The sequence below is a fragment of the Phascolarctos cinereus genome, unplaced genomic scaffold (genome assembly GCF_003287225.1).
Source record: "Phascolarctos cinereus isolate Bilbo 61053 unplaced genomic scaffold, phaCin_HiC Scaffold_1;HRSCAF=81, whole genome shotgun sequence".
NCBI lineage: Eukaryota > Metazoa > Chordata > Mammalia > Diprotodontia > Phascolarctidae > Phascolarctos > Phascolarctos cinereus.
In genome coordinates, this window is record NW_027555514.1 from 17,395,717 (window position 1) to 17,409,452 (window position 13,736).

A 13,736-nucleotide genomic window follows, 5' to 3' on the forward strand; every position below is an offset into this window, starting at 1 on the left:
TGATGAAAGTCCTTGAAAAGAGAGGAATTAGCTAAAAATACTAAAGGAAACAACCTACGAGCTAAAAGAACCATTAGAATCTATCTAAAATCTCCCTGCAAACAGGAGACGCTGTATAATGACAGCTGTGAAAGAGGGATTTAGCACAAAGAAAGGCGCTTCCAACCCTCCGTTATCACCATGAAAACAAATCTCAGGAAAGAGAGGACAAAATGGAGCCCAACAGAAAAGGCAAAAACACGAACCGACCAGAGAATTTACAGTAACCGACTGACGTTCTTGTCAGAGAAGCACAAGGCCAGAAATGCAATGGATACCTCCTGAATTTCACTAGGATTTTTTTTGTGGTACACAGAAAACTGCTAAGTGTCTTTCAAAATCAATAGACTTAATAGAAACACCTTCTGTAATATTAACACCCTGTGTGCTACACGGTGACCCTGTCCTTAGGATCTTGGCTACAGGACTAAGTTGTTTTTTGTTTTTGTTTTTCTCTTTTTGGCAATTGGGGTTAAGTGACTTGTCCAGGGTCACATAGCTAGTGTCAAGTGTTTGGTCTGAGGCTGGATTTGAACTCAGGTCCTCCTGACTTCAGGGCCAGTGCTCTATCCACTGCGCCACCCAGCTGCCCCAACATGACTAAGTTATACTGTAGCCACTCACCTCATTTTCCTGGTTTTCCACTCAGATATTCTGCCATTAAACCAGGAAGAAGAATCATGCCTCATTTCTTCCACAGGTTTCTGGGTCTAGTCACCTTCAAGGGCAGAGAGCTCTGAGGTTTCCTTATAGCTGCTCAGGTGCTGCTGGTTTACCCATCTGTCTACTAAACAACCCCCAGGCTTCTCAAACAAAAACAAAAAAAACCAAGATGGTGGGAGAAGGGAGAGCTTTGGGAGGGAGGGAGAAAGGACGAAATACTAGTCTAAAATATAATCTTTGTCATTGGTTTCTAGTCACCAAGCGTGGTTAGCAACGATCTATGGATTCAATATTGACTAGTCCTTATACAAGTGTCACAGAAGAATCACGACCGAGCCACAGCCAGTAATTCTTAATGGTTTCTGAATATTACCGGGATTTTCTTCCTCAGGATAAAAGCTACGTAAAGAGACACTTCAAAGATTCAAAAACACGTTTTCAAAAATAGGATGCACATGCACCTTCAGAATTTCATGGCAAACACTTAGAAGTTTGAAAATAAAATCTGACCTCGTGTGGACGGAAGGTTCCAGGAGCAAAAATATTTTCAGTGACTTGGGCGGGGGGGGGGTCGTTCTACTTTTTCAGTGTTTCCTTTTCAGCAAAATGAGAGCACTTTCTAATCTTGGCTCAGCACTGTGTGGACTGGAAAATACAACATTTTATTTTTATTTTCACTACAATATTAACTGACTGCTTCTACTCTCCAATTTTGTCCTGGTTCTCAAAAGTAGCAAAAAGCAGAATATTCGATTATTTCTTAAAGTTCAGCAGATTATATTCCATTTTTAATGGCAGTGGATAGAATGCTGGGCCTGGAGTGAAGGAGATTGTAGTTCAAATCTGGCCCCAGACACTGTGATCCTGAGCAGGACATTTAACCTCTGTTTGCCTCAGTCTCTCCATCTGTAAAATGGGGATAATTATACCACTTCCCTCTGGGGTTGTTGTGAGAATCAATCGAGACAATATTTGTAACAGGCTCATCACAAGTGCCTAGCGCACAGCAGGTGCCATATGCATGCTTATTCCCTTCCCCCACTTTCCTTCTCCTATCCATTTCAAATATTTAAAAGTCAATTCACTAAGTGATTTTGTAATCATTCTAAAATATATTTTTAGATATAATATACTAAGCAGGATCGTTTTATAAACCAATCTATATAACATATTTCAGTGCTAGTAAGCTTGAAAAGTGATGATATATCCACAAAGCATAATAAAATATTAATTCCAGTATTTACTTTCTTGCTAAACAATATAAACTTTATTGCTCCTCCCCTTCCTCACCATGTGGCCCCAAAATTCCAAGAATTTTACACTCTACTGCTGATAAAATATACATATGAATGTGTGTTTGTGTATGTATCCCTGCCCAAAGGGAAGGACAGTTCCAAATTTCCCAACAGGACTGGAAACCATGCAAATAAGCAAATGTTCAAGTTTTACTAAGGGCCAAGAACTTCATAGTATAGAAGGTTGGTAAGAAATAGCCCTAGTCCATAAACTGTAATTTGTGCTGAGACCTTTAGCTTATTGATAAATTAAACCTTAAAATTAAAAAACAAAGCAAAGCCAAAAATAAATTCATGCTCACTGAGCACATAATAAATAGAACAATTCCATCTGGTCATAATGTATCACAATTCAACAATCATGGGTACCTTTGTCACTTCCATAATAATAGAAAACTGTTTTGCTAAGAGCACACCAACGCTTCTGCCATTCAAATCCCAGGAAGCTGTGATCTGAAATGAAGATCAAAGGAAATATTTTCAGATAAGATAAACTATTTGTATTTACTGTCAATCAATTCTCATTTTCTTCATCTGTAAAAATGATTTTGGAGGTCCCTTCCATCTCTAAAATTCTATCACCTCTTACCTAATGCATACCTTTTATCTGAAGATTCTATTAAGCAAAAATAGAATTAGGAAAGTTATAAAGAGGGAGGAGGAATGGGACAGCCAATGCTACGGAGAGTAACAGCTCTCCTGCCTCCCACCAGTTTGGGGGCAGAAAGGGAGCAAACATGGCCAGATGACATTAGACAAATAACTGCTCTAGAATTCAATGTCCTCTTCCATCGGGCTGGATGACTCTAAGATAACACCTGGTTCTGCCTGGCTCTGGACAATCTAATGCTTTATGGGTGCCAGACACTGTGCTAAGTAATGGGTATGTGAAAGAAAGGCAAGAACAGTCCCTATACTCAAGGAGCTTAGATTCTAATGAAGAAGACAACACAGATAGAAACCAGCCCATACAGGATATGTACAGCTAGAAGGTGATGGAAAAATAAAAGCTATTAATAATTTTTGAATTATCAAGAAAAGATTGGGCAGAGGAAACAGTGCAAAAGACGTCAGTAAGGAGACATCCTGGTCAAGGCCAGCCTGGGAGCTCCCCTGGCCTCTGAACAACGTACAAAGAGGAAGGTCAAGGGATGTGTCCAAGGAGACATCCCCTCTGGTGGCCTTCCTGGAAGACAAGAGCCAGTGAGCCTCACAATGAGAAGGGGTTGGTAGGGATGAGCAAGGGGGAACAGCTTCATGTTCGCCTTACTGGGGCTGGGAGGTGCTGACCTTCTGTGGACAACGGTAGTTTTGGTAAAAGCAAGTTCAAAGTTTTTCAAGTCATTCAGATCCTCCCTGTCTTGAGTCCCTTGTGTGTCACCGGCCAGGTGGCCTCCTCTAGGGGGACATGGCCCAGTTCAGCCCCTCTTCCCAACTTTGTACCCTTCGGTGTCATTTCTACAGCAGTGCTTATGTATTAACGTACAAGGTAGAGGCAACAAGGTCGCACAGAGGATAGAGCACTGGGTCTGGAGTCAGGAAGACCAGAGTTCAAATCTGGCCTCAGACACTAGCTGTGTGATCCTGAGCAAGTCACTTCACCCTGTTTGCCTCAGTTTCCTCATCTGTAAGATGAGCTGGAGAAGGAAATGGCAAACCACTCACTCCAGTATCTTTGGCAAGAAAACCCCAAATGGGGCCACAGAGCCGGACACGACTTCAATGAATGAACAACTATGGATGAGGTGCTGGGTCAGCACTTGAAAACAGAGCTACAAGCAATGGGTGGAAAGTGGAAGGAGGCGCACACTGCCTCACTTAAGAACCTACGCCCTCCCAGGCAGAGCCATCCAGCTAGAGTGCGCTGCCCACTGGGCTCCAGGGCCCCAAAGCTGCAGGAGCCCTGGTCAAGGAGGTCGCTGGAGAGGGGTGGCCTGGGTAGGGATGGATGTGCCTCGATGGCCCACCCGGCTCCAAGGGGCTGTGACTTCCCCCCTCCTAAAAGCCTACGCCACAAGCTAAGAGAGTGAAGCAGATTCTGACAGAAAGGGCCAAAAGGCCCAATTCAGAGGCAGACAATAAGAAGAGACATTCCATTTTTCATTTACACCATCATCATAATAATCCTTCCATTTTTCATTTTCCTATTATAAATGGGTATTAAAAGAATGAGACCCTCTGGCTGACACCAATTATCAGAGCCAGAGGAGAAGAACACTGCAACAGACATATAAAAAGACAAGCAATCTCCTCTGTTTGACACGGACCATGGCTGGTTTCCATGATGTGAGGAGTATCGGGTGAGGTCCTTAAGTGCCCACTGTGTGCGGGTGAGGTCCTTAAGTGCCCACAGTGTGCGGGTGAGGTCAGTGTGCGGGTGAGGTCCTTAAGTGCCCACTGTGTGCCGTGAGGTCCTTAGTGCCCACTGTGTGCGGGTGAGGTCCTTAGTGCCCACTGTGTGCGGGCAAGGTCCTTAAGTGCCCACTGTGCACCAAGCGGGGCATAAGACATTGGCCATGACCCTTTCATCTAAGGTGCCCCCACTGGCACCACTCACAAGAATCTAAAACCAACTATGCATTTGACTGTGATTACTCCAAAAAACTGAAGGATGAGCTTATGGCGCTGATTAGGTCCCCAAAGTTTATCCTCATTCACCCAAGAGAACATCAGTCTACAAGGAGCGCAGGGCAGAGGACTGCATCCTTCCCAACGGTCTCTCCTGGAGCCTCGGACTTTACCTTTTCTCCGCTTTTCAAGGTAGCCAGCTTTCAGAACAAACGGAAGGTCCTGTGCTGCAATTGGAGGGAACTGGTTTCCTAAAAGAGGGAAAAAAATAAACATTTAGGTAATCAACAAATCCAAATGCCAAACCCAATTCCAGGTAATGTCATTTTAATGAGCAAACTCAGATACAGCCAAGTCTGTTAGGCTCAATTCTTCTATATCCTGGCTCCTCCAGCCTCAATAGCAAAACTTATCTGTGCTTATCTGCTGGAAAAAATTGTGCTAGAAACTACAGTGATATTGGAATGTAATGTGATGACGGCTAAAACAGATTCTGTTCCATTTTATTCTTCATAGGCAGATGACTGCAGCCCTACTTTTGCTAAAAGGCATCGTGTTCAACAAGTTCTAGAACATGGAGCCCGGAATTGTAAACAAAATTCCCCATTCGCCTTCTTTGCACCAGTACCTGCCTGTCACTCTCTATAGTTCTTAGGGTAGGAAAAAGATGCTAAAGTAAACACAGGGGAACACGATTTATCTCCAGAGCAAATGCTCCATGGTGCTCTAAGCCTTGTGCTATAATCCTAAAACACAAATAAAAATAGCCCAACTCCAGGCTAGTTCTGCCTCTGGGCTGACACTGTTGAGAGAAAAAAACAGGACATTTTAAACAAATACACTTGACCAATCAGCAATGATTTATTAAGTGGCCAGGGAGGGCGGAAAGAAGGCCAACTGGGCTGGATAGCAGAGAGCAGGAGGGCGAGGCCTGGCCAGAGAGGCTGGAAAGGCAGGCAAGGGGAAGGTTGGAAGCAGCTGTGAAAGCTCACAGTGGGTCTTATCTTTGATTCTAGAGGACTGTCCACAAGAAGGGGCGTCCCATGATCAGATCTGGACTCATCCTAAGAACTCCATCATGACCGTCATTCAGTGAGGGATCCTCAAACTCCACATCAGGTAGCTCGTTGGGGCATGGAGGTGACTCTGATTCTCAAAGCCTGTGCCAGCCAGTGGAACACAAGCTCTGGCAGATTCCACCATGCCAGAAAGCTTCCAGCACAATCTCAACAACGGAACACGTGTGTCTTCCAACAATGAGCCTCCTTAAGCACAGAGAGGCTCCTCACCTCTCCATGTGGTGATGCGGTCTTTGTACATGGGACAAAGAAACTTACAATAGGACTGTCAGTCCTAGGGCCTCTTCCACTTCTGCAGTGATGGCAGCAGAGCAGTTCTGAGAATCCCCCTACAAACACCGACGTGACTCTTGCTCCTCCAAATGTGAAAAGCTTGCCCAGTGGCTAGCAACTGAACACACTCCTGGGGGAAACAGGGTGCACCAGTCTTAAAAATCTTGCTGTTATAAATGAAACAAGCTGAATGGATGGACAGCTCACAGGCTGTCCTTCAGGAGACAAATAAAGGAGTGGGCAGGGCAGGTTTTCCCTGCATCCTGATGTACCGAGACATATCAAGTCATGTGACATTTGGTCATCTCATTGCATTGCTCACGAGGTATATGGTTACGTGCATGTATATGTATGTATGTGTGTATATACAGATTATGTATATGTATGAATGAAAATATGATCACCAAACACACTGCAACACAGATACCAACATTTGTTGCAAAAGATGAGGAGGTAAAAAACTTCTACCAAAAACTTGCTAAGACCTTTCAAATTATAATCATTACATCCTCTGAGACCTAGTGACTTCAATGCAAAGATGAGAACAGGTAAGAACAGTCAAAAATAAGAGAGGCCAGCCCAAAGTGTGTGCACTGCCATGAAGAGTCAGGCATGTGCACCAGGACCATGCACTATCTTTGAGAAAATAATCCAAAGTCACCCGACACAGTGATCTCACAGGAAAATAGCAAAAAAGTAACCCTAAGGCAATAACTCATTACTGATCCAGGAGTCATCCTTGAATCAGATGCCTGGGTACACTCAGGCCACCAACTTGTTAGAGCAAAAGAACCAAAATTATCACCCAGGTTAAAGAAAAAAATAAACACTATGGCATGCTGTTAAAAATAACTTCAGCCTGGCTAATTTAAATGACCATTGTCATTAAAAATGGGAAGAGGATAGAAAAATAACACTGATGTTGCTTAGAAAAATTCCATTCAGAATTATAATCTCTATAGATCAATTGCCATAAACAAGGAAAGTTAAAGATCTAAAAACCACTTTTGTTGGCAATCACTTAGCTTCTTCACCAAACGGAAAGACCCGGCCGCCACACCCACTGCTGGTTTTGCACATAAATTCATCTGTACAATCTTAGAGAGGTATGGTGGAACATGAGAAGCAGCATCACCTCAGACAACAGAGAATCAGTGAAGGCGAAAAAAAAAATTTAAGAAAGCTTGGACAACTAAGCAGGGTCATAACAATGGCTTTTAGAAAAAAAAAAACAACAATAAGCAAGCAGACAAACGAGAGAAAAGATACGTAAGCATGATACAGAGGGAAACCCTCCTAAAAATCAGAGCTGTCTCAAAGCACAATAGGCTGCTGCTGGGGTTGGGGGTGAGCTCCTCATTCCTGGAGAACCTCAAGCAAATGCTGGACAACCACTGGTCAGGAATGTTGTTAGAGGGGGTTCTGTTACAGGTATGGGCTGGACCAGATAGCCAATAAGATCCCTTCCAACTCAGAAATTCCATAAAAGCTTCAATTTAAGTTAAAAAAGAAACCCACAGGTATATGATTGTAGGAGTCACATTGAGGCATGAGAACATGGAAAATAAGGCTCCCTGGGGATCCTACCGTATGTCCATCTCTGTCCTAGGTGCTGAAAGGATACAAAAGGAGCTTCACACAAGCACTGTGCTCCTGCCTTTAGTAACTGGCAGTCAGCTTGGGTAGGCCATCTTGTAATTGCTTTCCTACTAAGTGGTTAAAATTGCTGGCTCTTCGTAAACTCTAAGGTTTCTCCATCAACTAATGGCTCTGGAATAGTTGATATTAAAGCACAAAACTGCGCTCAGTCAATATACATTTATTAAGCTCCTACTAAGCTCTAGGCATTGCGTTAAGTGCAGAGGACACAAAAAGAGGCAAAAGGCAGCCTCTCAAAAACTCACAGGTCAAGAGGGGAGACAGCATGCAAACAGCTGTGTACAAAACAAGCTATGGACAGGATACATGAGAAGTAATTAGGAGAGAGAAGGCACTAGAATTAGAGGACTGGGGAGGGCTTCTTGTAGAAGATGGGATGTTAGCTGAGGCTTGAAGGAAGCCAGGGAAGCCAGGAGGCTTGGGGGCACGCCAGAGAGAAGGCTGGGAGTCTGCATATGGAGGCTCTGAATTCGGAATGCTGCCAATACAACTTAACATACTTAATAATTTATGACAACTTAAATGACACTTCCTCTCCTTCACATCCAATGGTTGGTAAGAGTCCCTCCACAATAAGACCATAGGAAAGACTGTGAAGACGGATTGATTCCTACCAGAAGTTCTTGGAGTACATCCTGCTTTCTGACAACACATATTCATTTCCACACCTACTAACTTTTTTTTAAAGTCCTTGATACAGTATTTACTTTGGCATGATAAATTATCAAGTTGTTAAAATTAAGAAAAATAGTATTCTTAAAATGGCTAAGTTAACCAGATGCTTAAGGTATTAATTCCTAACAAAGCCTTATTAAAAATTCTATAAGCAATCCAGTGTCTAAATACTTAGATAAAAGAGTCAAAGGAATCATGATGCTTTTCATAACCTTACCCTACAAAATCCTGGAACGCCTCCTTTAGCCAGTCCACCCTCAACCTACAGGAGCTTTCTACTTTCCCATTCCCATTTTTCAAACCAACAAGCATGTATTAGGTACTTACTATTTGCCACACACAGTGCAAATTACTAACATATCAAGAAAGCGTCTTTTAAAAGCATAATTAGAAGTGCCACCATCAATATCAATATCATTTGGAAAATGTTATGTGTTTATTAACTACAATATAAATCAGGCCATTTCCTGGCCTGGTTTGCTGAATGAATGAATAAAAGCAGTATATATAACTACTTACCTAACAGCAAATATATGATACTTTAAGTAATATGACAATTAATACTGTTATTACTCATAATGATGAACATTATTATTAATAAATGCTGCTAAACAGTTTAAAATCTAGAATTCATGCCATTTTCTACTAGGTCTAATGGAAATCAATTTTTTGGTTAGCAAAAATGTCTTTTAAGACACTGTTAATATACCATCACTCATCCATATAAGATGACTCCATAGAACTGTTTTCAGGGAAAGCACTTCAGAGGAAGAGTATTTCAGTGTTTGTTGGCATATTTCTGTAGTATTAAAATGTACTAGCAGTATATTTAATACTGTAGTATTAAAAATTCATTTTTAAATAAAGTGATGATTTTTTAAAAGACCATGAAGTTTAAAAATCAGAAACTCTACAAAAAGTCTTAGCAAGCATTGGGACATATCAGTAACTGAAAAACTGACATTACTGCAGTGGAAGTAGAGGATAGAAATGGGAAGTGACATATATAATTAAAGCTGAATTCATTAACTTCTTTTCCTCCAACTACAAATTTGTATTTCTATGAGTACAAAGGAAAGCTAGTTTATTTTAGAATATTTTCAAATATCGTTTCTATAAACTATGATTTGGTTTATGACGAGTCTATTCTTTTCATCAACAAACATTCCTGAACGATTTATCAACAACATAAATAAAACCAATATGAAATGGGACTCCTTAAAGGGGTAAGAAACTTCCTATATCTTATCTATGACATGATATAAACAAGGATGTTTCTTTCAATTCACACTATAGGAAAACAAGAGATACAAACACAAGAGTCATTTTGTTCCCAGCTCCCAAGTGAACCTAGTTACTAAGGCGGCAGTTAAAATAAAGGAACAATGTATAAAGAACCACTGAACATTAAAAAATTTTATGATCTTAACTTAGATCAACAAAGGCAGAGAAATTCAAGATTAAGACTGTACCTCTGCCCATAACACTCCCTGTTGGGCCCACTTATTGAAATAAGTATATTTCTGAGTATCCCTCACCCTACAGTATTTGCTACTTGTATGAGTTAAAAGAGGGAAAACTCTCTCTACAGACAGATATGGGTATGTGTGTGTAGTAGCTTTGTAAACTAAATTACCAAACCTCTTTTTGTGGTGGCTAAGAATTGGAAATTGAGGGGATGCCCATCAATCTGGAATGGCTGAACAAGTTGTGGTATATGAATGTAATGGAATACTATTGTTCCATAAGAAATGATGAGCAAGCAGATTTCAGAAAAACCTGGAAAGACTTGCATGGTCTGATGCTGAGTGAAGTGAGCAGAACCAGGAGAGCATTATGCACAGTCTAACAGCCACAATTGTACAATGACTGACTTTGGTAGACTTGGTTCTTCACAGCAATGCAAGGATCTAAGACAATTCCAAAAGCTTCATGATAGAAAATGATGTCCACAACCAGAAAACGAACTATGGCATCTGAATGCAGATAGAAGCATACTATTCTCTCTCTCTCTCTCTCTCTCTCTCTCTCTCTGTTTCTTCTTTCTCGTGGTTTTTCCCTTTGGTTCTAATTCTTCTTTACAACATGACTAATGTGGAAATACGTTTCATATGATTGCACGCTGTCTTGGGGAGCAGGGAAGGAAGGGAAGGGGAGAAAATTTAGAACTCAAAATCTTATAGAAGCAAATGTTGAAAACTAAAAACAAATAAATAAAATTTAAAAAAACTAGGAGGCCCAGAATGGAATACAATATTTCAGCTATCATCTGACCAAACCAGAATTCTGAGTGACTATTACCTCATTATTCCTTGAATAAAAATGCCCTTCTTAATGTTAAAAAAAAAAAAAGCTAAACTGCCAAGCATTTTCCCCTTCCTGTCATTCAAAACCGTTTTCCTCATTCAAAGAATCAAAGGAAGTACTAGGTCTCTCCATGAAAAAGCAATACCCACCTTCCCTCCAATCTCATGGCCTTTAATACAGTTATATATTACACACTCACAAATCAGGAAGCAAAGATCGAGGATCAAAGTGGATGCCCATCAGTGGGGAAGAGCTATACTTTGTGATAGATAAATGTAACGGGATATTACTGTACTATAAGAAATAATAAACATGAAGAATACAAAAAAGCATGGAAAGACATGAATTGATGCAGAGAAGTAACACAACAGGAAAAGTCAAGCCAACAATGATTTAAATTAAGTTCCTACCATGTGCCAGGCACTGTGCTAAGTGCTAGGGATATATAGGAATGAGTGGCTGGTTTAGGAAGTCACAGGGATGGTGAGCAGAGCCATGGGGAAGTTGACTGACACAACCTTTCTTTTTTTAAATTTTTTACTATTTTTACTTAAAGTTTTGAGTTCCAAATTCCATACCTCCTTCCCTTCCACCCTCTCTTACACAGTAAGCAATTAGATACATGCTATACATGTGCAATTATGTAAAACATCTCCATATTAGTCATTTTGTACAAGAAGACTCAAATAAAAACCACCAACTTCCTCCCTGCAGCTCTCTCTTGCTCCCAGGCTCTCCCTGTCAAGCTCCAGCTCTGTTTCTTTGCTGTTAGATGAACCAGATTTAAGGAAGGTGTAGTGGAAACCTATCGGACCTGGAGGACCCAGCAGGACAGGGCCCAGAATCCAGGGACCAGGCATCTGGGAAACCCTAACCAGTACAGAAAACTGTCCCACCCGCATCTGAAAACTGAGCTGTCTGTGTCCTGTTGAGCACCAGGAGCTCTGGGCCGCCCCTGCAACACGGGCCTTCAAAGAACTGCTGACTTCCCCAAGGGGAAGGAATCTCTGGGACTGTCAAGCCTAGCCCAAACGGAACAAAAATCTCTTCTCCTTGACTTTTGGTCAGGACGTGGGATGTCACTGGTCTAAAGAATTAACTCCTGGGACCAAAAGCTCCCTTCACTGACCCATACAGACACCTTCATCTGTCCTCATGGTCTCAAAGAGCCACCTAGGACACAGAAAAGCTAAGTGACTCGCCCATTGGCTCACAAGAACTTCTAAGCTCCCTGATTTACTCTGTATTAATTATGCATTTAACTGAGGTGTACATGGGATCCCCCACCTATCTGAGAGAGCCGATTGTTACTGGCTCATTAGCTGAGACTGGTTTTCTACAGTTTTACATAAAGTTTCATTGTATTAAAAAATGTAAAAACCATTCTTAGCTTGTGGGCCTTACAAATACAGGCAGGGAGCAGGATTTGGCCCAACCCTGGTCCAGATTTAAGAAAGGAAAATGTTAATAATGCATAAATTAAAAAGTGTGTCCTTGGTACTTTTTTTTTGGAAGAGCTGATTGTTCAACATTTCTCACCATTACCTCAGGCATAAATACAAACTTTCTGTGTGGGGTAAAAGGCCTTCACCACCCACTCCCTTCCCACCCTTCCAGCCTCCTCTTCACAACCTTCCACCGTCTGGCCACACGAGCTCGCCGCCCAGTCTTCACCCACACTGTACCCTTTCCCTGCCTCTGTCCTCCGCACCAGCTATCCCCTATGCCTGCAACGTCCTCCTTCCCCACTTCTGGCTCTTGGATCCCTGGCTTTCTTCAAGAGACCACTCAAGGACTACCTTTGGCTGGCAGCCTTTCTGGATGTTTCCCCACCCCACCCCACATGCTAGCGCTATCCCCTCTAAGGTCACCTTGTGTCTGCTTTCTAGATTCTTATAAATGTAACAAGACTTATTGAAAAGACCCTGATGTTGGGAAAGACGGAAGGCAAGCAGGGAAGGGGATGGCAGAGGATGAGATGGATTGATAGTGTCACGGAAGCAATGAACATGAGCTTGGACAGACTTTGGGAGATGGTGGATAGAAGAGCCTGGCATGCTGTGGTCTACGGGGTCACCAAACCCAACTGAACGACTGCACAACAGCGTATACGTATGTGTTGGCTCCCCTAGAATGTAAGTTCCTTGAGGGTAGGCATTCATTCATTTTGTCTTTTTTATCCCCAGTACTCAGCACAGTGTCGATAGTAGACACTGGACACAAAGCAGACAGACAGTACGTGCTTCTTGACTGACTGGCTCGGGTTTGGGGAGTATGAAAGGGCTACTCCCAAAGACTTCAAATCAGCTGGCAATATAGCTGTGAATCTTTTAGCAGGACATCTGGTCATCCGAATTCAACTTTTGACTCAAATTAGGAATACCACCATTGAGACCTGCTTCTCAAGACAGATGCCTCTTGGCATGTCAAAATAAGAATGAAATAAAATATCGCTGAACAACATGACTGAGCCGATTGACATTTACAGAAACAGCATATTGCCTGTCCTAATTCCAAGCCCATATGAAGGTGAGGTCAGGTGACAAGAGGTATTTATTCTAAGTGAAGCCAAGGGTAGGGAAGCCAAGCGGTGAGGAGGAGCCCATGATTCCATGCACTCCTCCGTGGGTAATTTACACAGCGGCCAAACTCCGTTCCCAGTATCCTAAAAGGGACAAGAGCATCAGCAGATAACATTTTAAGGTCTGCAAAGTACTTTACATATGTCATCTTATTTGAAACTACCTCGTTTGACCTCACACTGCAGGCAAGTAGGTACTATGAGTATTATTATCTTTATTTTAGGGACATCTAGGTGGTGCAATGGATAGAGCGCCAGGTCTGGAGTCAGGAAGACTCATCTTCCTGAGTACAAATCTAGCCTCAGAAACTTCCTAGCTGTGTGACCCTGGCCAAGTCACTTCAACCATTTACCTCAGTTTCCTCACCTGTAAAATGAGCTGAAGAAGAAAATGACAAACCACTCTAGTATCTTTGCCAGGAAAACCACAAATGGGGTCACAAAGAGTCAGACGCGACCGAAGACGACTAAATAACATCTCCATTTTACAGATTTGGAAACTGAGGTGCAGAGAGGTTAAGTGACTTGTTTGTGGGTATGTCAGAGACAGGATTGCAATCCTAGTTTCTCCTGATTACAAGTTCAATGCTCTTTCCA

General features: G+C 42.1%; 1 protein-coding gene across 3 annotated transcripts in view; it reads right to left on the reverse strand.

The window, feature by feature from the left end:
• Positions 1-13,736, reverse strand: part of SKAP2 (src kinase associated phosphoprotein 2) — a 179,589-nt gene that overhangs the window by 70,719 nt on the left and 95,134 nt on the right. For all 3 annotated transcript variants that reach the window (XM_020993212.2, XM_020993213.2, XM_078151009.1), the window contains exons 5-6: positions 4,739-4,816; positions 2,367-2,450 (exon numbers count right to left, since the gene is read on the reverse strand). In XM_020993212.2, coding sequence (XP_020848871.1) covers positions 2,367-2,450; positions 4,739-4,816 — 162 coding nt within the window. The remainder of the gene's footprint in view (positions 1-2,366; positions 2,451-4,738; positions 4,817-13,736) is intronic.